Source organism: Ictidomys tridecemlineatus, chromosome 3 (genome assembly GCF_052094955.1).
Source record: "Ictidomys tridecemlineatus isolate mIctTri1 chromosome 3, mIctTri1.hap1, whole genome shotgun sequence".
NCBI lineage: Eukaryota > Metazoa > Chordata > Mammalia > Rodentia > Sciuridae > Ictidomys > Ictidomys tridecemlineatus.
This window is the reverse complement of record NC_135479.1, coordinates 119,761,894-119,785,895: the sequence shown is the minus strand read 5'-3', so window position 1 is coordinate 119,785,895 and position 24,002 is coordinate 119,761,894. Positions and strand designations below refer to the sequence as shown.

General features: G+C 33.7%; 1 protein-coding gene across 4 annotated transcripts in view; it reads right to left on the bottom strand.

The window, feature by feature from the left end:
* The window catches only part of Naaladl2 (N-acetylated alpha-linked acidic dipeptidase like 2), a 1,184,425-nt gene that overhangs the window by 434,050 nt on the left and 726,373 nt on the right, over window positions 1-24,002 (bottom strand). For all 4 annotated transcript variants that reach the window (XM_078043670.1, XM_078043671.1, XM_078043672.1 and 1 more), the window contains one exon: window positions 15,741-15,891. In XM_078043670.1, coding sequence (XP_077899796.1) covers window positions 15,741-15,891 — 151 coding nt within the window. The remainder of the gene's footprint in view (window positions 1-15,740; window positions 15,892-24,002) is intronic.

Sequence of the window (24,002 nt, the reverse complement as noted above, 5' to 3'; positions counted from 1 at the left end):
TGCCACCACGCCCAGCCCTAATCTTATAAGGACACCCTCATAAGATCAGAGGGGGCACATTCTAATGTCCTCAGTACACTTAATTACCTCTAACTCCAATTATAGTTGCATTCTGAGATAATTGGATTTAATACTTCACCATTTGATTTTTAGGGACTTAAATTTCTGCCCAGAACACCTCTCATCCGAATATCACCTGGATTCCATGGTCAAATATTCAGGAAAATCTTAGTTTCAATTATCATGGCACCCACTTACCCTGCTATCCAGAGAGCCTGTGTCTGTTGTCTTGTGTAATTACTAATAGCAAATCTTTTCATTTTAAAGTATCCTGGTAGGTCTGTATATTATTTGGTCATTGTGAGTCTCATGCAAGTTCCTGTCAGTTTTCCCTAGGGTATCAAAAGCCTTCCCAGGAACACTAGACAACTCCCACCATAAGGTTACCGAATATAAAAGTGTGCCGTGATTATCCTACTTAACATTTACTATGGATTCCAAAGAATTCTTGGAATATTGAAAAGCCTGAGACTTTCAAAAGAGATACCATGGTAACAACTTAAGTGTGTTTGTGGAGCAAGTGAAAAATTTCAGTGAGATGTATTCTAGAAATAATTGCCTAAAGCACATTATCTTTTTGGCCTATTCCTTGAAAATGTGCATATGTGTATTATCTTAAAAACTGTCATTTTATCATTTTTTCCAAGGATAAAACTGCATTGTCTCTCCTGTCACTGAAATGGGAAAAAAAATCACCCGAGGGACTGGTTAGAGAAGGCTGTTAAAGAGTTTTGTTCAAATTTGTATTTTTGAAAAGCAGATTTTTGAACATAGTTAGCAATGAACTGGAACAGATCATGCTGAGTAAAAGATTAGTTGGAATACACTGATTTTTTCCAGAATCTAGACTGTCCCCAAAATTCAATTATAAATCTAATTACAACCTTAATTGTTAAACAATCAACCAGATTTTTTTTTTTTTTTTTGGTGTTGAGTGTTTTGTTTTCTGCTGACTCATAAGCAGGTGCTCCCACAGGTGTTAACTTTGCCATCACCATGTGACCCCATCAGACCTTCCCTTTCCAACTTTTCATACTTTTTTCTTCTTATCTTAGGCTATAACATACGCAAAAATATGAGGTACAAACCACAGAGCTATGCTAGATAGGGGCATAAAACTGGGAAGGATTTGTGGCAGGAAGGGAAAAGGGCAGGGGCTGAAGGCCAGCAGTCCCACGGTACAGATGAATAAGCAGTAGTCTTCTAGAGGCTCTTCTACAATCAGACTCCACAGCCAAATACAATTGAAAGACTTTTCAGACCTAGTGCTTTTGGAGACTTGTAAACTACATTCACAGTAATAAGAGGTCTGAAAGTTCTAAAGCAGAGATACTGCGTAGCTCAGTTTGGCCATCCAAATTTACTAAATATAGTTGTGTTAAGGTTATTATCAAGTCACAATCCCCAGAAAATAATGAGACTGAGAGGAAGAAAGAAGAAGATAGGTTTCCAGGAGACCCTGTGCCCAAGTGAAAGCAAACAGTGTATTCAATAATCCTATGGAGGTGTAAGCATGAACGTAAGTCATAATCTTTGTGAATGTACAGGTGGCATCAATTCTTGGTACTTGGGTGTCAAAGAAGAAAAGTTCATTACCTGTCTATTTTCAGTAGACAGAGCTAATTTTACATGCAAAATCACTACCAAAGCCTCCCTTTTGATATATTACAAAAATAGTCCACATTTATTCTCTTCAAAAGTCTAACACTCACATAGCTTTCTCTCAAAAACACAATATTCCAAAGATATAATTTTTCAATTCTCACTGAAAAATTTAGGACTGAGTGGTTATTGATAGGCAAAACAAAAGTAGAACACGTTTTTTTTCCTGCAGGATATATCTCTCAAATGAAATTCTATGGAACTGAAATTTACAATGCCAGCAGTTTGAAGCAAATGCAATAGCACTTTAAAGTAGCATTACAAGATTTATTTTAACATACTTAAAATTCAAAAACTCTTCAGAGAATTCTGGAAATGGAAAATGTTTACTTTAGGAGCACTCAACAATGTTTTGGTTCAACACTAAACCATAAAAGAATTCATGAAGCATACCTAATATGTGGTTCTTAGAGTCTGCTTTGTAAATGCAGTTTTCAAATAACGAAAGTGGTAAAAAAAGACAAACAATCCTTGATTATCAAGATTGTGTACAGAAACAGTCTCGTGGATAATCTAAAACAGTAGATAACCACCAAATTTTGCATAAAATCACAATTTTAGACCTTTATTCTGTAGCACTTCTCACCCCAGTAGATCTTCCCTAATGATGGAAATCCTCTGTAAAAGCCACATGGCTGCTAAGCTTTTGAGACTGAACCCAGCGGTGTTTAAACTCCCCAGCCATTTTTATTTTGAGACAAGTTCTCACTAAGTTGCTTAGGGCCTTGCTAAGTTACTGAGGCTGGCCTCGAACTTGCAATCCTCCTGCCTCAGGCAGAGATTACATGTGTGCACATCGTGCCCGGTAAGCTTTTGAAATGTGGCTACTCTGACTGCATTTTAAATTTTATTCACTTTAATTAATTTACAATAAAAATTAAATAGCCACACATGGCTAGTGGCGGTCACACTGAATGCCACAGCTCTTGTCTTTTTAACTCATGACCATATGGAGGAAAAGTCAAGTTTCTATGGCAGATAGAATTGTTCTGTCCAGGTGTTTCATTGTGTTGCTTCATCCTGTCAGGGAAGAACTTGCCCACCTGCTGTGAGTATTAGCAGGAGACAGTTTCCAGCTGTTCTGATTTTCAGGGTTTGCCTTATAGAAAATCCCTTTACTCCATGGCATGCCATTCTTGGAGAGGCTTATCTCCAATGGCTGACTGCAGAGGGATATACAGATTGGGCCATGAAGACCACTAATGGACAACAAGCCTGATAGACCATTCATTCACCTGTCATTGACTGTTCACAGTTACACTTTTCCTGCTGCCCAATTCTGTTTGTGCTTCCTGTTTTACATGAGCATTTGTTGATGATCAAAAATGAAACTATCAATATCTGCTTCTTGAGAATTCAGCCATTCATTTCGATAAGAACCGATCAAGAATAATTTTTACTGGTAAGTGGGAAGAAAACAAGTACAAATGAATATTTAGAGGATGCTAGAGTTTATGTGAAATCAAAGGAAAAATAAGACAATATACATGTATTTATTTACTTTTTAAAAAAGAAACACAGAAGAGACAAAGCATAAATGAGTAAAATGATTCCCTATAGAGAGTAGGTACACTGGGGTGGAAGGATTGAGTGGGAAGAATGGTTACTAACACTTCTCAGAATCTATTTTTCTATAACTCTGACTTTTGGACCTATTACATTTTATTATAAAAGAAACAAATAAGAACAAAGGGAAAAACAACTAAAATAGAAACATTTCAAATAAATAACATCCATACTAAAAGGGGGAAAACAAATAATAACCCAAGTATTTTTTGGCCACAGTATTTGTGTGTATCTTCAGTTCAAAGGAAAAATAAACACACAAATATTTAGAGTAGGCTTGTTTTTCATTGAGATCCAGGACAGCAAATCTCCATTTTAGGCTTAAGCAAATTAATAAATATACTGATGATAATGAGAATCATATTTCCCACTGTTGGTGAGGGGAGTTACAAATATGGAACAGGGAAGACTATAAATCAAACCTATAGGAGCTGGGTTGAAATTGAAGCTATCAACATCTATATACACCTATCTATCCCTTTCTTAATTGCTGCACCTATGTTGACCCATCTAGATATCTTCCTAGCTTTGCCCAATAGGAGGAATAAAACAATGACAGCCACCTATAATTAATAGATCCAGCACCCAGATGCTCATTTCTAAATATATTTAGCCTGTGAAAGGAACTAGGGATTCTAGAAAAAAATGGCTGAAGCCAGAGATGGAGAAAACAGCCTGAACTATCATGTTGCATGAGAAAGGGAGCATGCATTTAGACAATGGTGGGAACATGGGAAGATGGCAAGATCTTGGACAATTTGAACATCAAAATAAACAATGAAAGAAACTATAATCAATTGCATAAAGTCAACACCTAATAGTCCATTGATATAAGTAAATATATGAATGAGTGTAGAAGAAGGGGATTTCTTCCTTACAGCACTATGATGTCTAATAATATAGAAAAAAAGTATGGAATTAAAAATGTCATCTGGCAACCAACTTACTAATGAATGACTCAGGTAAGAATCATCTCTGGTGGCTTAGACTAGAGAATGAAAGTGAAAAAATTAGTATATTTATAGAGACTCAAAATATCTCCTCATACACTATGTAATGAAGAGGAAATACTACTATATACACTGTCATACTCCACATTAAGTAAAAAGTAAAAGGTAACTTCACAGCCAGGTGTGGTGGCACAGAGATGTAATCCCAATGGCTTGGGAGCCTGAGGCAGGAGGATCGCAAGTTCAAAACCAGTCTCAGCAATGACGAGGCTTGCTAAACAAACTCAGTGAAACCCTGTCTCTAAATAAAATGCAAATAGTGCTGGGGATGTGGCTCAGTGGTTTAGTGTCCCTGAAGTCAATCTCTAGTACAAAAATAAATAAATAATGATTTCACCAATAATGGTATCAAAAATATAATGTGCCTCCTGATACCATACAGAGAGGACATAATAGCACACTTTAGAGTATTTCTGCTGCTATATTCTGCTATTCACACACACACACACACACACACACACACACACACACACACACAGAATATAAATATTCTGAGTTTATTCATAAGAAACACCAAGGAAGCCCAGATTGAGAAACATTACACAGAATAAATGTCCTAAGCTCTTCAACAACAACAAGAACATAAAAGCCAAAGTAGGTTTGAGGAACTATTTCAGATAAAAGGACAACATCAAGATGCAGTAACACAATTTATGTAGCCAGGATGGATTCTGGATTAGGAGTAAAAGTGACTATAAAGAACATTATCTGTACAACTTATGAAATTTGAAGTGAACCATAAATTATATATTACCATATATTATAAATGTATCAGTATTGAATTTCCTAATACTGGTATCTGTACTATAGTTTTGTATGTGAATATATCTCTTTTCACATAATGAAAACTAAAATATTCAGAAATAAAAGAGTAGGATCATTGTCCTATCAAATGATGCAGAAAAAAGTGTACATATATAATATATATTTACATGATTACATATACTTATGCCTAAATTTATATTAGACATATCTTATAGAAAGAAAGATAAGGTAAGCAGGGGAATAAAAATCATTGATGAATATGGGTAAATGCTATTTAGATATTCTTTGTGTTATTCTTGCAACTTGTCGTCAAGTTTAAATTATATCAGAATTTAAATAGTACAAAAAGAAACTAAGAAAATAAATGGATACCTATTTTCATCACTGCTACTGGGAAATTTAAAAAGATCTAATTTATTTTCTTTTATTACTACCACAGTTTCCCTATTAAAAAATATATTATGCAGTGAGATCTTACAACACACAATTTTTTCACTTTGCTATTAGCATATGAAGCCTGACAAGTAAATAGTTTCACAGTTGATTTTTTAACTTATTTTTCTATCTGAAATTTGGATTTACAGAGTGAACTTAAAGTGAAGCTATAAAAGAAAGTAAACATATCTTTAATAGTTTTTGTAAAAGAAAGTATAAAATATACAAAATGAAATGAAAAATATATATGTATATATTGCATTGATATGTAAACACACACATATATCACAATGAATGAATTTTATATGGGTGACAATCACAGGTAATAGTACACTTTAGTATTCTTATAACCACATAAAGTAAAATACTTGCAGATGAATTGTTGAAAAATCATTTAGGAAACATGACTGTTAATGAAATTCAAAACTATATTATTGACTGCAACGAATTTAAGGGGTTTAAAAAGAGGTTGCTATTATCTTTATCATGCCTTTATTATTTGATAATGAATGTAAAATAATTTATAGAGAATTTTATAAGTTCATACCTGACATTAATGATATTTTCTCTGAGAGTTTTATGTTTGTGAACAGAAAAGTTTTATCCCACTGTCATTTATAGGTCCTGGCATGGCAAATCTGGATACATAAAAAATGGCTGAGGAAAGTAAAATTTAGTATGTTGATTTATTATTCCTTGTGCTCATTTTGATTCTTTTACAGTATTTTGACTGATTTCTCTATAGCTATTTCCCTGTTCTTTAAAAAGTTGGGGCAGTATTCATGGTATAACTACAATTTAAATTTTTGAAAAATATAATTGTATTTTGCACAGTTCAATGCTGTTAAACAAGAAGGTTGATAAAGCCAGAGAAAGTATATATTTTAAACATATTCCACCAAAATAATGCACATAATTTGTGACTTAAAAAATAAAACTGATTTCTTTTTTCTGTTGGTGCTGTTCCTTACATTCTTTGGTTAATTTAATTAATCATTAAATTTATTTATTTATAATATACAGTTATTATTTTTGTAGGTAAAAAAGTTGGTAGAGTATTAATAATTATATATGATTCAGTCTAAATTTTTCTGATGTCATTTTGATACTGTCTAAACTCATGTGCTAGGTTCATAATGTTGTCAGTGTACTTCATATTTCACCTCTAACATTACCCTCAAGCATTTATTGAATATAAAACTGTATCCCAGCATTATTCAGCATTGAATTTGAATTTTTTGGTTCACACCAAACTCCAATTCTTATTTTCATATGTCTAAGCTATATAATGGATGCAAAATAACATTAGTAGTGTATTAGGGCTGTGGTTTTGGCTCAGTGGTAGAGTGCTTGCCTAGCACACATGAGGCACTGGGTTCATTCCCCAGTACCACATGAAAAAGCTAAATAAACAAAATAAAGGTATTGTATCCATCTACAACTAAAAATACTTTAAAAAAATAAGATTAGTAGAATCCTAACTAGGTCAGAAGTTAGATAACCTGGAATTTAAGTGTGATTTTTGTTAATCAAGTCACTTATCAAAGACAGTTTATTTATCTGTAACAAAGGACCAGTGAAAGTTGTCATAATAAAGAGAAGAAAAAAAGATATGGACTAAGAAGTGCTACAAAAATTTAAAACTAATTCTATTATTTCAATAACTTCTCACATTGTGATAGAAATTTATTGATATTTTTTAAACAGATTTTTATTATTCTCCAAATTCACCATAGATTTTTGTGGAGACTTTGGTTCTTAAACAAAACAAAGCAATTGTCTCTATTGATCCAGTACTCTTTTAAATTAGAGAGTTCCCACTGCAATAATAAAGAACATTCTGAATGATGAATGTACTAAATGGTACACTGATTTCCTAAGGACAATAATCACTCAAAATGTTCTCCGTAGCATATAATCTTAGATATTTCAACAATCAAGTGAAAATTCCCCTGTGTGTGGTGATGAAAATTGATGTTAACAAAATTTTTTTCAAAACAAAATTTTGATTTTTTTTAAAGGAACAGTTGAATTCAAATAATCTATATTTTTTTATTTTATAAATTGAACTTTCTGAAAAATTCAGATGTTTAACAATGGTTCTTTTTAAGCCTTCAAGACATAGTTTGTGTGTCCTAGTGACACTCTCATCAGTTATAGTGCAATAGTAAGAACACACTTTTTATTTTTCCCCAACCAAGTGACAAGGCATTTCATGCTGTGAATGTCTAACACTTTGCTTTGACAGCTAGGCACATATTTATATTTTCTGCTATTTTAGTCAGGGAATAGTTCAACATTGTCTCAGTTGATTTAGTGCCAACTCAAGTCAGTCTTTCAATATTTGTCCAGGTAACTGGACCAAGAATACCTGGTGAAGACTTGTCACAAATTACAGTGATATTCTTTATTCTTTGAATAGTTTTGGTTGGCAGAGGTGATGTTGAACAGACAGTAGATAAACAACACACAGATCCACTGAATTGTAACACTGGGAATATTAAATAAACTGTGTCATTTGATACACTTCACTAGAGTAAAACCACTGAAAGGACTTTACTCTCCAGAATTTAAAACAAAAGAAAAAAAGAGGAGTCTAGCAAATAGAGGGACATAGATACAATGCTTTAAATTAGAACTAATTGTAGGAAATTGGGTATACGAATATTCACGTCCAAGTCAAGAGAGAGAAAATAGCTTGGATCTCAATTAACTAGTAGTCAATAGATTTACCAGGCAGTTATTTGGAGACAGTATTAAATTATTATTATTATTATTATTATTATTATTAGTAGTAGTAGTAGTAGTAGTAGTAGTAGTAGTAGTAGTAATAGTAGCATTGGTACTGGGAATTGAGTAATGGGGTGATTTACCACTGAGCCACATCCCTAATTCTTTTATTTTTTATTTTGCAATAGTTCCTTGCTAAGTTGCTAAGGCTAGCATTGAATGTGTGTCACTGTGATTACAGGCATGTGTCACTGTTCCTGGTTCTAAAATTAAAATAAACACTATAATCACAGAAAATTCAGAAGATAAATTATTAAAGGAAGTGTACAGAAAGGAAAGGATTTTTGACTTCTAATACTATTTCTAGTTCAGACTTCAGACAATCCTAATGCTTAGACATTGGGTAAAGGTTTTCTTTTCCACATTTCAACACAGATCAAATGGAATACTCACTACACATACACATTTCGTACTTTCTTACTTTTGGAATTACTTCCTGGCCTTCTAATTCACCTTATTTGAGGCCTGGGTTATATAGCTGATTAATGATTTCAGAATAAGCATAACTCAACTTATAATTGATCATCTGTGTTAAAGTTGTGACTAGCTATTGTAAATATCAATAACTATACCACATTTACCTGAGTAGCTATAATGATCAAGATTCTTGTGCTTCAAGTTTCAGAAGAGAATTTTATTATATAAACTCAAAAGACACCTAAAATTCTAAAATTATATTGTTTTATAGAAGAAAGGTGGTTGGACCATAGTTTGGCATAGTCTAAACACCTACAGCAAGTTGGTAAAAGCAATTATTAGGGAGCAAAATATGCCACTCCAAGATGCCACTTTGGCATAAGGATTATTTGAGCTAAAGACAACTGAGATCCTGAAGATGTGAAAGGAGGAAGGAAGGAAGGCAATCAGGCAAGCAAGAAAGCTCTGGAGATGTCAAAAAAGGGTTAAAAAAAAAAAAAAAAAAGGTCTGCCTCCCCTCTCACCACTTATCTTAAATTAGGCTCAGGCTCAACCTGTCAACCAGGCAGCACAAAGAATCTGCATAACAAACCTTAGTAAAACAAGACTTATCTTCCATTAATTTCCATGTGTTTTTCTTTTTTATTGATTTTTAAAAAAATATATGACATCGGAATGCATTATAATTCTTATTACACATATACAGCACAATTTTTCATATCTTTGGTTGTATATGAAGTATGTCGACACCAATTCGTGTCTTCATACATGTACTTTGGGTAATGATGTCTATCACATTCCACCATGCTTCCTAATCCCCTGTCCCCTTCCTTTACCTCCCACACCTCTGCTCTTTCTAGAATTCATCTATTCCTCCCATGCTCCCCCTCCCTACTCCACTATGAGTCAGCCTACTTATATCAGAGAAAACATTTGGCATTTGTTTCTTGGGATTGGCTGACTCCACTTAGTATTATCTTCTCCAATGCCATCTATTTACCTGAAAATGCCATGATTTTATTCTCTTTTAGTGCTGAGTAAAATTCTATTGTGCATTTATGCCACATTTTTTATCCATTCATCCACTGAAGGGCAGCATTGATGTGGCTGTGTTTCTGTGGTATGCTGTTTTTAAGATTTTGGGGTATAGACAGAGGAGAGGGATAGCTGGAACAAATGGTAGTTTCATTCCCAGATTTCCAAGGAATCTCCATACTGCTTTCCAAATTGGCTGCACCAATATTCAGTCCCACCAGGAGTGTATGAGTGTAACTTTTTCTTTGTTTGTCTTCATAATAGCTGCCATTCTGACTGGAGTGAGATGTAGAGTAGATTTGATTTGCATTTCTCTAATTGATAGAGATGATGAACATTTTTTCATATATTTGTTGATTGATTGTCTATCCTCATCTGGGAAGTGTCTGTTCAGTTCCTTGGCCCATTTGTTGACTGGGTAATTAAACTATACTATAGAGCAATAGTAACAAAAACAGCATGGTATTGGCACCAAAACAGACTGGTAGACCAATGGTACAAAATAGAGGACACAGAGACTAACCCACAAAATTACAATTATCTTATATTAGACAAAGGTACCAAATACCTGCATTAGAGAAAGATAGCATCTTTAACAAATGGTGCTGGGAGAACTGGAAATCCATATGCAACAAAATGAAATTCAACCCCTATCTCTCACCATGCACAATACTCAATTCAAAGTGGATCAAGGACCTAGGAATTAAACAAGAGACTATGAGTCTAATAGAAGAAAAAGTAGGACCTAATCTTCATCATGTGGGATTAGTCCCCAACTTCCTTATTAAAAATCCTATAGTGCAAGAATTAAAACCAAGAATCAATAAATGGGATGGAATAAAACTAAAAAGTTTCTTCTCAGCAAAAGAAACAATCTGTGAGGTGAACAGAGAGCCTACATCTTGGGAGCAAATTTTTACTCCTCACACATCAGATAAAGCACTAATCTCTAGAGTATATAAAGAACTCAAATGGCTAAGCATCAAAAAAATAATTTCCATGTATTTTTCTTTCTACCATTTGCCCCCTATGAAAGTGTATACCCTTTTTCCTGTGTCCCATTACCTCTCTTTAACTGTATTTTATTAAGATCTTATATGAACTTCAAATCCTAATCACTCCTTTGAGTTCCTCACCACAGAATTCCGCCTACAACTATGTATTGCTGCATGTGCCAGTAAACTGTTTTTATGTTGTTAATTTATATTTCAGTGTAATTTGTAGGGCCCTAGTAAGAAAATTTAGATGATATGGGACAAAGTTGTGGGGTTTTTCCCCTCCCCTACATGGTTCTAATAAAGTCTTTCATATACTGATGTAATATTTGAAATATTGGATAAATTATCAAGGAAATTAAGACAAATTCCAATTAAACTTCCAATTCCCTAATATTTAAGTGGCATCAGAGCCACCTGGAGTCCATGCTAGATCACAGTCAGTTGGGCCCCTCCTTCAGAATTCCTACTTAAGTCTGAGATGTAACTCAAGTTTTTTTTTGCTTCTGTGAAAATTATCTTGTGAAGTACATACTGTTACAGTATAACCTTCCTTTTTATTATGAAGAAAATAAGGTTCAGACTACTTAACATGCTCAATAGATCCAAAGACTTGCTTTTGTTAAAAGAATGATCCCAGCATTTTTTTTTTCTTGTTTATGGGGACAGATGTTACTTGGAAACATTTTCCTCTTCACTCTGGTTCCATAACAATTGAGAGCTATTTGGCTAGGCAATGAGACTGACTGAGCAGAGCTTCCTATGGAGTTCTTGTGTTTCATCTAGAGAATCCATTTGGATTATGTATTCGGAAGAGTACATTCAAATTCTTGATTTAAAAACACCTACTTTTGGCAGAGGCAGGTCCAGGACAGACTTGCCAACCCAACACAGAGCACAGACAAGCTTAGAGCAGCCCCACTGACACCCATGGAGCCTGCACTGGGTCTGAGCTGCATCTTTGAACATATCACCCAATAACACTGCCTGTCGCCCCCCACAACCCGACCTGATACCCCATCATTAAAGGCTGCTGCCTCCATCTTGGGATATATTTGTCACCATCTTTAGTTGTGGCAACTCCCAGTTTGGATCACCAGCTGGGAAGGTATCCATAATCAAAAACTCCCTGCTCTCCCTGTAGCCACTAACCCTGCACAGTGACTGCCTAGTATAAAACAGCTCTCCAAGACAGGTGTGCAACCCCTAGAGTGCAACCCATAAGACCTGCTGAGAGAAAGCTCCTAGATTAGGAAGTAGAAAGGGAGGGGTGAGTGAGATACAGTTTAGAGACTAAATTAGAGACCAGGAACTTTAAGGTCTATAGGTAATACAAGGAGATAAGACTAGGCACCTATATCACATGAGTGGGCCCCAAAGGAGATCCTTGAGGTGCAGTCTTTTATCAGGAAGAGCTGGTGCCATACCCCAATTCCAGGTGCTGTGCACCCAAGACCAACCCTTTTACCCTGGTAACCTTCAATATCCTGAGTATGAAGATACCAGAAAATAACAGAAATCATCACCTATTTGATGAGAAGGGAAGCAGGAAAGATACTGAACTCCAACCAAAACAAGCCTTGTTTCTTCCTTAGAGACTTTTTTTTCTTCCCTCTCTATTCTCCCACCCACACATACCCAACATTTGCAAAAACCAAGTACTTGGCATATATTAGGATACCGAGGACTGGGATGTCTGAATAATATATTATGGTTGTGTTATATATTTGTTTATCTCCTATTTTAACATTTTTAATTTCTTTTAATATTTATATGTATTTGTTTACATATTCTATTGTCTTCCCACTTACTTCTCTCCCAAAAATTATTTCCTTTCTCTTCCCCTGCTACTACTCAACTTTCTCATACTTCCTAAAATCTAACAATTCTATATCCTCACCTCCTACCCCCTCAACATCTCATTTTACACCTCACCCAGGTTCTTTATCCACCACCAGCAACTGTAAACACTTTTGCAAACCTACTGTTTATATTGTAGAAATTAATTGAACTCACCATTTCTGTATATTGTGACAAAACTGTGAATGCCTTAAAATGCCTTAATAGCAACCATTTAGTTTTAGGTTATATATTGGTTGTATTGGGATCTGTTAACATTGTTTTCCCCTTCAAGGAGAGGTACTGGAACCCTGCAGGGGCACTATAAGCCTAAAGCATAAAAATTGTAACACCTCAGATCTGCAGTGCTAGAAGGAAAGACACAGGATCGACATGAAAAAAAAAAAAAAGAAAAGAAAAAAGTGTCCTAAACAAATCAAGGTACTACATTATTAGAATCTATGGCTAAAACAACAGAAGAAATTACAGAGAAGGAGTTCAGGATGTACATTATTAAAATGTTCTGTAAATTAAAGGATGATATAAGAGAACAAATACAGGCAGCAAATATCTTTTCAGTAAAGAGCTACATAAGTACAGGATGCAAAAGAAAGCAATTAGAGATATTGAAATAAAAAAAAAAACAGAAATTCTTGCAATGAAAGAAACAATGAACAAAATTGAAAGCTCAATAGAAAGCATAAACAACAGAATATAGATAACCTGGAAGACAGGACTTCAGACAATGAAATCAAAATATATAATTTTGAAAAGAATGTAGATCACACAGTGAAGATGGTAAGAAACCATGAGCAGAACATTCAAGAAATAAATGACCTAACATTACATCTCAAATCCCTAGAAAAAGAAGAACAAATCAACACCAAAAGCAGTAGAAGACAGGAAATAATTAAGCTTAGAGCTAAAATCAATGAAATTAAAACAAAAGAAACAACTGAAAAATTAACAAAACAAAAAGTTGGCTCTTTAAAAAAGGAAGTAAAATTGATAAACCTTTAGTCATGCTAATGAAGAGAAGGAGAGAAAAAACTCAAATTACTACTATCTGCAATGAAAATGAAAATGTCATGGCAGACACTGTAGAAATTCAGACAATAATTAGAAATTATTTTGAAAATTTGTACTCCAATAAATAGAAAATACCAAAGGCATCCACAAATTTCTAGAGTCACATGATTTGCCCAAACTGAACCAAAATTATATACATGATTTAAACAGATCAATTTTAAGTAATGAAATAGAAGATGCCATCAGAAGTCTACCAACCAAGAAAAGCCCAGGACTGGATGGATACACAGCTGAGTTCTACAAGACCTTTGAAAAAGAACTAATACTCATACTCCTCAAATTATTTCATGAAATAGAAAAAGAGGGAACACTTTCAAACTCATTCTTTGAGGCTAATATCACCTTGATTCCAAAACCATGGAAAGACTCATCAAAGAAAGAAAACTTCAGACCAATATCTCTAATGAACATAGATGTAAAAATTCTCACTAAAATTCTGGCAAATTGAATACAAAAATATATCAAAAAGATAGTGCACCACGATCAAGTGGGGTTCATCCCAGGGATGCAAGGTTGGTTCAACATAGGGAAATCAATAAATGTAATTCATCACATATGAACTTAAAAATAAAAATCATATGATCATCTCAATAGATGCAGAAAAAGCATTTGACAAAATACAGCACCCTTCATGTTCAAAACACTAGAAAACTAGGGATAACAGGAACATATCTCAACATTGTAAAAGCTATCTATGGTAAGCCCCAGGCCAACATCATTCTAAATGGAGAAAAAAGCATTCCTTCTAAAAACGGGAACAAGATAGAGATGCCCTCTTTCACCACTTCCATTTAATATAGTTCTTGAAACTCTATGGAGAGCAATTAGGCAGACAAAAGAAATTAAAGCGATACAGATAGGAAAAGAAGAACTCAAAGTAGCACTATTTGCTGACGATATAATTCTATACATGGAAAACCCAAACACTTCCACGAGAATACTTCTAGAACTAATAAATGAATTCAGTAAAGTAGCAGGATATAAAATCAGCATTCATGAATCAAAAGCATTTCTATATATCAGTGATAAATCCTCTGAAAGAGAAATGAGGAAACTATCCCATTTACAGTATCCTTAAAATAATAATAATACTTGGGAATCAACAAAAGCAGTGAAAGACCTATACAATGGAAACTACATAATCCTAAAGAAAGAAATTAAAGAAGATCTTAGAAGATGGAAATATCTACCTTGGTTAGATAGGCAGAATTAATATTGTCAAAACAACCATACTACCAAAAGCACTATACAGATTTAATGCAATTCCAATCAAAATCTCAATGACATTTCTCATAGAAAAAGCAGTCATGAAATTCATTGGAATAATAAGAGACCTATAATAGCTAAAGCAATCCTTAGCAAGAAGAGTAAAACAAGTGGCATCACTATATCAGACCTTAAAATATACTATAGAGCTATAGTAACAAAATGGCATGGCACAAAAAAAGATTTGTAGATCAATGGTATAGAATAGAGGACACAGAGACAAAACCACATAAATACAGTTATCTTATATTAGACAAAGGCACCAAAAACATATATTGGAGAAAAGATAGCCTCTTCAACAAAATGGTGCTGGGAAAACTGAAAATCCATAACCAAATGAAATTAAGCCCCTATCTGTCACCATACACAAAATTCAACTCAAAGTGGATCAAGGACTTAGCATCTTCTCCTTTTACTTACTAACCAAACCATGTATTCTTCTAGATTCCGCACTTTGAAGTAACACAGCTGCCCCAAAGTAGCATCAGATATTTCCTGTCCTGGACTATTTGTACATGCTTCCAACCTACGTGGAGTGGCCTCCCCTCATGGTGGTGATCTATCAGTTTTCCAATTGTAACATAAAACATATTTGCAGTCTGTTTATAATGTTATAATTTATTGAGACAAAGTCTATTATAATTTATTTTAAAAGCTTAACTCCAACAGGTTGGCAGTCTCCAATTCTAAGAAGCTAAACTGTAAAATATGAAGTGGCTAAAAATTAATTCACTTCACTGTCTCTTGGGTAGCATGCCCTGATAAATTGAATTCTTGTGACACTTAGAAGAATAAGAAGCAACAAACCTACCAACACTTGGGTAGCCAGGCGTAGAAGGGTCTCCTCCTGGATTCAGCGTCACCATGAAGTTATCATAGTTAATATTTGCAGTCTTTGGTAAATCACAAGGATCAATATATAGAAGAACACCTCCAAATCCAGCCTTTTCCAATAAAGAAATCTAAAAAAAAAAAACAGGGAACAGACTTTTTAAAATATTATCACATACATTCTGAGTTCATATAGTGCCATTTCATGAGTGTAGTTAAGATACTATGCCTTCATTTCCTTTCCCTTCTCTCTCTTTTTTTTTTTTTTTTCAAAATAAGCAGACACTTCAAGGGCTGAAGAAGCATGAATCTCTGGCTTCAATTTCCAATACCACAAAAAAGCTAAATTAAATTAAAATTAAATTAAATAAGTAGGTACTCCAGAGTGTCTAATCAATGAGATCAGGCAAATGATTTTTCTACTTATGCCTTCCTACTTCCTCCCCATCTCTATAATATTTACGTAGAATTCCTATAAAATTTGCATTTAATGTCAGTTGACTGCTTATGGAATTTCTCACTTCTTTTTTTAACAGAGAAACACCACATGCAATGTTCCCCTTTGAAAAAAAACTGTCCTGACTACTCTTATGTCCATCCCTAGAGCAGAAATCACCACAGTACTGTGATACATTTCCTCCAGGGCTATGCCTGTCATACCAGTTGTTAAACTGTTGAAAGACTTTCACACTTTTTGGCAAAGAGCCACTGTTCTGAACCTCCCAGGGACCCCACTATATAGTCATTCTAGTCTCTGTCCTGGATGCCTAGACAGACCTGCCAGATAAGGAGACTAAGGGATTTACACATAAGCCAGTGAGAGGCCTCCTTCTGAGTGATTAGCTTCTGCCTGGTCTCTGTCATTAAACATTTTGGAAATAGCCCCTGGTTACTGCCTTTGGAAATATTTAATGTAAAGATTCCCTTCTGTTCTTTAGTAAGTACACAATACATAAGTATAATGGGACAGATGAACTTGACACCATCCAAAGTTCTCTTTATCTTAGCTTGTTAAATTGATTTTATTTTTGTTATGCCTCTTAGTGTAACCTACCTGATTGTAAGGAACAGTAATCATGATTTGCTGATTCTATTTGTTTCCCTTGAGAGAGGAAAAGTAATTAAGGAGCATTAAAGGAATAAATGAAAGTAAGACTAAGGGTCATATTGAGAATAGACAGTAGGTGGTTATTGTGTGACTTTCGTTAGTATCTGTACTTCACTTCCCAATTATTGCTTTTACTGCTTATTGAGATTTGCAGTGGACTAAGCACAGTAGCTGTGTCCCTGGCTAGACCCTTCCTTGAGGGCAGAGGTCACCCTTATCTTCTCCATCATTGTACCACTTGCATTTAAAAGCATATAGTGAGCATTCAAGAGTATTGCTAAATAAGAAAATGCACGAGTAGGTATAGGTGAGGCACAGCAGCTGTTGAAGAAAATAGAGCCCTGAAAACATACTTAAATGTACATATACTAGGAATAATAAAACATATTTTTACATACACAATGACCTTAACTACAAAAGGAAATAATTTGAAAAGAATCTAATATAGAATATAAGTATACCACTTTAATGGTATCTGTCCTACTCCTTTAAAAATGTCCCATACATTACAATTTTGGGTGCAATAAATAATAATTTTTATAACAAAAACTACCATGGAGAACCTAAGTAAAGTATAACTGACTCATATTTGCCTTCAATAATAAGCCACTTAGATCAGATTTCTGTTATTGTCTTCCCCTCAGTATTTTAATGGAGGAAAGGAAATAATTAAGAAGGAGAGGAAGAATGAAAAAGGGGGAAAAAAAGAAACAAGGAATGAGTGAATATGATGAGGTCCAGATTTAAGTTACTCTTCAAATCCTCACCATCCTCACCACTTAAATCTTTAGGGAGGGCTTCTGATATTACATGCTGAAATAGCTATACTTTTTTGAAGAGGGAGAGTAGTAGGGATTGAATCCGCAGTGCTTCATCACTGAACCCTTTTATTTTTTGAGACATGGTCTTGCTAAGCTGAGGCTGACTTTGAACTTGCGATCCTCCTGCCTCGGCCTCCTAAGCCACTGGGATGACAGGTGTATACTATCACACCCAGCTGGAATACCTATTCTGCTTGTTATAGGAGAATGAATAAAAAATCAAAATTCTTTGGAATATTAAAAATATTATTATATTAACAATTCACAATTATTAGAGAGAAAAAAAGATATAGGCAAAAACCAAAAATGAGAAAGTTCCCTTACATATTAAGAGGTATTTAGCATAAACATGACTAGACTCTTCTTTTCAAGGTTGATGCATATAAACACTTACACTTAGAAAATAAGACCATGTTAGTACTATTGTGCAATCTGATTTCATTTAGTTAACAATACATAACAAACATTTGTCCTTGTTAAGTACATTTTTTATAATTTAATACCTGTCAAATATTGTATATGTGATACAAATAATAATATAACTAGGTGATCAAATGTTATTTAACCAATATGTAATGTTCACAAAAAGCATTTTATGTTATATTGCAGTAAACTTCCTAGTAGCTAAAGCTCTGCACAAATATCTACCTCCATGAAATATATTTCCATTGGTGAAATGTCTAGGTAAAAGTATTTCTGTCTTTATTAGTTTTGGTAACCTATGTTCCCTCCAGAGAATATAGCAAGTTATAGTTTTACCAGGTAATATGTGCAAGTTCAATAGTTTTACCAGGTATATGTTCAAGTTCAATAATCGTAAACTTATGTGTGTTTTGCTTTTTATGGATTCAGTTCTTCTCTGTCAGCCATGGTCCAAAAATATTAAATGTAATATTCCAGAAATAAGCAATTCATACATTATAAATAACATGCCATTCTGAGTAGCATGATGAAATCTTGAGCCATTGTGTGCATTCTGCCTGGGAAGTAAATCATCCCTTTCTCCAGTTTATCCATGCTCTATACTCTGTTCACTTGTTAAGTCACTAAGCAGTTATCCTGAATATCAGGTTGACTTCTGTAGTACTACAATATTGTGTTACAGTAACCCTTATGAAGTAGTCTCATTGCAGTAACTTCAAAGTGTATAGTATTAATATATTATTAGAGATATAAAGCAAAGAAATTGAAATATTAGAATCTGTACATTAAATTTCTTCTGAGCAACTGGACTTTCTTCAGTTTCAGATCTAACTTAATATTACCCTGTGAAAAGCTAGTTTTATTTTTCAAAACTACTTGACAGTGTTTATAACCTAAAATATGTTACATATATGACAATTACAAAATCACATGGGGTTAAGTATATACCGCATTAGTGAAGCTATCAACATTCTGTTTATATTGGAAATACTTTTACTCTAATAAATACTTCAACCAGTATTTCATTTGCAGAAGAGAACTTAAATATTGTGCAAATTTACTAAAAGGGTTTATCCAAATGTTCATCAGTGATATTACTAATCCTTGAGTAGTTAAAAAATATATATTTCACATTGTATTTCTCAAGATAAGAGAAATCATTAAACCAACTTCCTACTCAAATGCCTTCAACCTCTTTTATTCAACTTAAAAAGGTTCTAACTCTTTGTAGTTTGTATGCCAGGGTTTGCTAATTCCGTTCACACTACATCATACCTTTACTTACATGACAACCCACAAAAATATACCCATCATTTGAAGGCTTTTTAATACTGAAAGTGAAACCAAGTGAAATTTTATTTTGTTAGTTTTTCCAGAAATTTAAATGATTTGGTTGGTACTTTCAATAGCAATAGATTATGACCTGTTTTGAGAAGAAACTTTATAGTTTCATCATATCTATAGTGCCTAAAAGACTGCCTAGAACAAAATTATATATTTTATTGTTGCTGAGTTGTCGACAAAATGAGGATATGTACCAACTAGCAAATTAATGAATGTATGAGTGAATATGGTACAAGTGTATACCATAGTGTATGTTATATTAATGTTATTTTGCTTTGCTGTTCATACCCTCTGACTGGAAGACTTGAAATAGATTTTGTTGTGGCATCTTATATGCAAAGTTAGAATGCAAGTACAAGTATTAAACCAGCTTACTTTAAAAACTCAAGTAAACATGCAATTAAGTGTATTTTCTCTTTTATCCTCCTTTAAAAATACATAATTAAAATAGGTCTATTTTGTATTGATTTTTGCTCTGTTTTGTTATCTAAGAGAAAGGTGGAAAATAACCCAATGGGGTGTGACATTATGATTTGGTCCTGCTGACAGGTCATATATGAATGTCTTTGACCAGTTTCAAGGTGGCTGATCACATATTTCTTGCTATGAACCATATTAATACATTTCTGCTTGTGTAAAGTATATGAAGCTATGCTCTATCAATTGCCAAATAACCACGTCCAAAATAAATGGCACTACCAATCCATGAACAACAGAGTAGTATTATTGAATAAACCTTAGAGAACTCTAAACTTTTGGGTATTATTTTCTCAGGATAGTGTTTTGGTAAATGAAAGTAGTCAAACTAGGTTTTTATCCTATTGTCTTGGACAATCAATATCTGGGCACTAGGTGGCTGCATGGTATTTCAAAATTTAGGAACAATCATTCAAAAGAAAACTAAAAAGTCAGGAGAATAAAAGAGAAAGGCCCCTGCTCTGATTCTTACTAGTTAAGTTCTCTATTTATTCATTTCTATTCTTACTTTTAACTGAAATATCTTTTCGAGTCCAGAAGGAGGAGGATATATTGTCCTTCACACAATTTACTTATTCATGGTATCAAGCAAGGATATATCATTTCAATTCCTCACCAGGACATTAATTCATTCACAGTTGTTCCTAAATGGTCAATACATGCTTTTGAACCAATTGAATGTTAACTGTGCTCTTTTGATTGTCATTGGTCAAAATGAGTGCATGAGGGGCTGGGGTTGTGGCTCGGGGTAGAGTGTGTGCCTCACATGTGTGAGGCACTGGGTTCGATCCTCAGCACCACATGAAAATAAACAAACAAAATAAAGGTATTGTGCCCATCTACAACTTAAAAAAAAAAATGAGTGCATGAACTGCCACCTGTGTATCTGATACCAAAATAAGAACTTTGTGTTTTTTCCACCATTTAGGCTCTTTACAACATTCATTCAACATTATCATCATCTAAACTTCATAGTCCTCATGTGGGGGGAAAAAGAAAACAAAACCAAAGTTAAATATAATGCAAAAAGAGGACCTTAGTTTTACAGAAAAAAAAAATTAAGACCTATTGTCATGCACTAAATTTTTAGGTCTTAGCACACACTTGAAATAATTAATATTTGGAGATAAAACATCATAGAGTAATTAAGGTTAAAAGAGGCCAAAAAGATCCACTCTAGTCCAACATGATTGGTGTCCTTATAAGAAGACAACCCAGAAGAACAAGCACTGAGAATAGTTCGCGTGAAGACACAGGGAGAAGGTGGCATTTACGAGCCAAAGAGAAAGACAACAGAAGAAACCAACCCTGCAGACACTTTGATCTTGGACTTTTAGCCTCCAGAACTGTAAGAAAACAAATTTCTGTGACATAAGCCACCCAGTCTGGCATTTTGTTATGGCAGCCCTAGCAAATGGAAAAAAAATACACACACACACACACACACACACACACACACACACACACACATTTGCTAAACTCCATACAAAGATTCAGGAATATAATTTGGATTAGAATCTAAGTCTTCTGAGTCAGTGTTTAGCCAAATTATCAAGAATTTATTGTACCTCTACTAAGGGACAGACACAATCTTTTATTTGTTGGTTTTTTTAAAAAAAAAATTTCTAATATTTTTTTTTTTTTAGTTGTAGGTGAACACATAGTACCTTTATTTATTTTTATATGGTGCTGAGGATTGGACACAGTGCCTCACACGTGCGAGGCAAGTGCTTTACCACTGAGTTTCAGCCCCAGCCCTATTTGTTGATTTTTATTCAAATGATTTGATATAAGTCACTTTGATTCCCCTTACATAGTTGCTAAAATTGTGATCAAGAAAGTTAAGAACTTGGCCCAGGGACAGAGCTAATAAGTGATAATGCCAGGGATCAGACTAGAGTTGTCTAAATTCAAGTCTGGTGATCTTTCCACAAAGTATGCCTTTCTTTTTCAATTATATGTTCATCCTTTACAAAGACAAATAGACTGGCTAAGGGGTGAATTTATAAAACACATCAGATGTTTCTTGCTGTGATCTGCTTTCCGAGAAGACACTAAAATCAATACTGTGAGAATTATATGCCTGTTTGTCTAGATTGTTAAGAAAAGACCTGGATTTGTGATATGGTACTGTCATGGGGACCTGTTCATATCAAAAAATAGATTGAGATATTTTAGATTAAAGATTCATGACTATAATAACATACAAATAAATGTTTAAAACAGTAATTTAATATTTTATAGACAATTATTATTAATTTAAATTAAATAGTTCTGACATATATAAGTAAAAATGATGACATATTTCTTTAGGAGATATTTTTAATTCTTAGGTTTAAATTTTATGTTATCCTTCTTACTTGAAGTTATTTTTTCTATGAGTATGTTTGTAGAACAGTAGTTTTCTTATGTTTATATTGTGAATATGCCATTAAAAGAGGTTTGTAACATTCCTGCTTGCTTTGTTATATTTCAGAAATAAATTCACATTTTTTGTTCTTTAAAATTAAAAAAAACATACTATTAAAGTAAGAAACATTCACCATGATCAAACAGACAATAGGCAAGGTGTGATCATATTACTCTTCTTCAAAAAAAAAAAAAAAAACTGAACACCTTAATTTGAATTTTCAAACTGTTTTGCTTGATGTTCTATGAGATTAATAAGAAGAAATGGCCTCTTCTTTTGTCAAGAAAAAGTCTGGAAATCATTCAGTAAGTTAAAACTGTTGCAGAGGTCTGAAAAACTTCTTTTGACTTCTATCATTACTATTCAGGAAGGAGGGAGGGAAAGAAATGAGGGAGGAAAAGAGGGTGGGTTGGAGGGAGAGAGAAGAGAGGGAAGGATCTCCTGTCTCATATATCCTTGTATATTTATTTTTCATTCTACTTTAAACTAATATCTCATTGTAGCCTCATAATAACGCTCTCTGCAATTATTCTTATTTCACAAATGAAATGATCATGACATAAAGATTACCAGATCAAGACCACAGAGTTAATTAACAACATATTTCAGACTGGAAAAAATGTGTGCTCATTATTTTCCTGAGCTTTTCTCCCACAAAGATATACTGCTTCCAAATAATGAGAAAAAAATAATAATGTGGCTTTGCAAATTTCTTTTTGTTCTCTAAATTTATATTAAATTATTTGACAACTTTCTCAACAGTTGTTGCATGGTAAAAGCCCAGTCTTTAAAAACATGACATTATTTTTTCAACTGTAGCTTTACAACATTGAGGAGAATTTTATATTCTATTTTTCTACCCTTTACTTCTTTCCATGGGGAATCCACCTATGTAGCACGGACATATTATTATAGGTCCAAGGTGAAGTATACAAGGCCAAAGAGGAGATCAGAAAATAATCCCTAAGCCCTTTTTTATTTTCAGAGATAGGAAAAAACACTGGTGGAGGTCTTTTCCTCTGTTAAGGGGACACATGGACTCAAAGATAAAGGTCTTAGGTCTCTATCAGTTTCACTAATATGATTATATGATTATTTAGTATCAGTCTAAATAAACCATCATTAAGTTGGTTCCTGAATTTAAAAGACTAAAGAGCATTTATCTTTAAGATTTTCTCTATAAGATTCTATTCTTCATAACTAATAAGGGTGGTGGGAGGAAGCCAAGCTGATTTCTTTCCATCTCTAGACCTGTTGTTGCTTTTAAATGAAAAAGAAATGCTGTTCAAAAGGAAAAGAAAAAGGGGATTAGTACTATATAGAGAGAAAAATTAAGTGTCAAAGATGCTAAGATTCTGACTTTGCCACTTCCTATTTTTATTGCTTATACATGTAAATATATGTGAAAGAAGAAGAGACAGGAATTGGGGAGATAGAATATTGACATGCAAGGAGTTCTGGAATTATATAATTTTCTAGTTTAATAAATAAGATGAAAAAATACCCAAAACCCCCAAATGTTCTTTCTCATTTAGTCTGTGAAAATTGCCTACATTTAATTGTGTATGATTTGCTACAATACTCTTAAGTAAGAGCATATTTAACTGAATTCATAATAAATGGAAATAAACACATGGATAGCAATTAGTAAGAATGAAA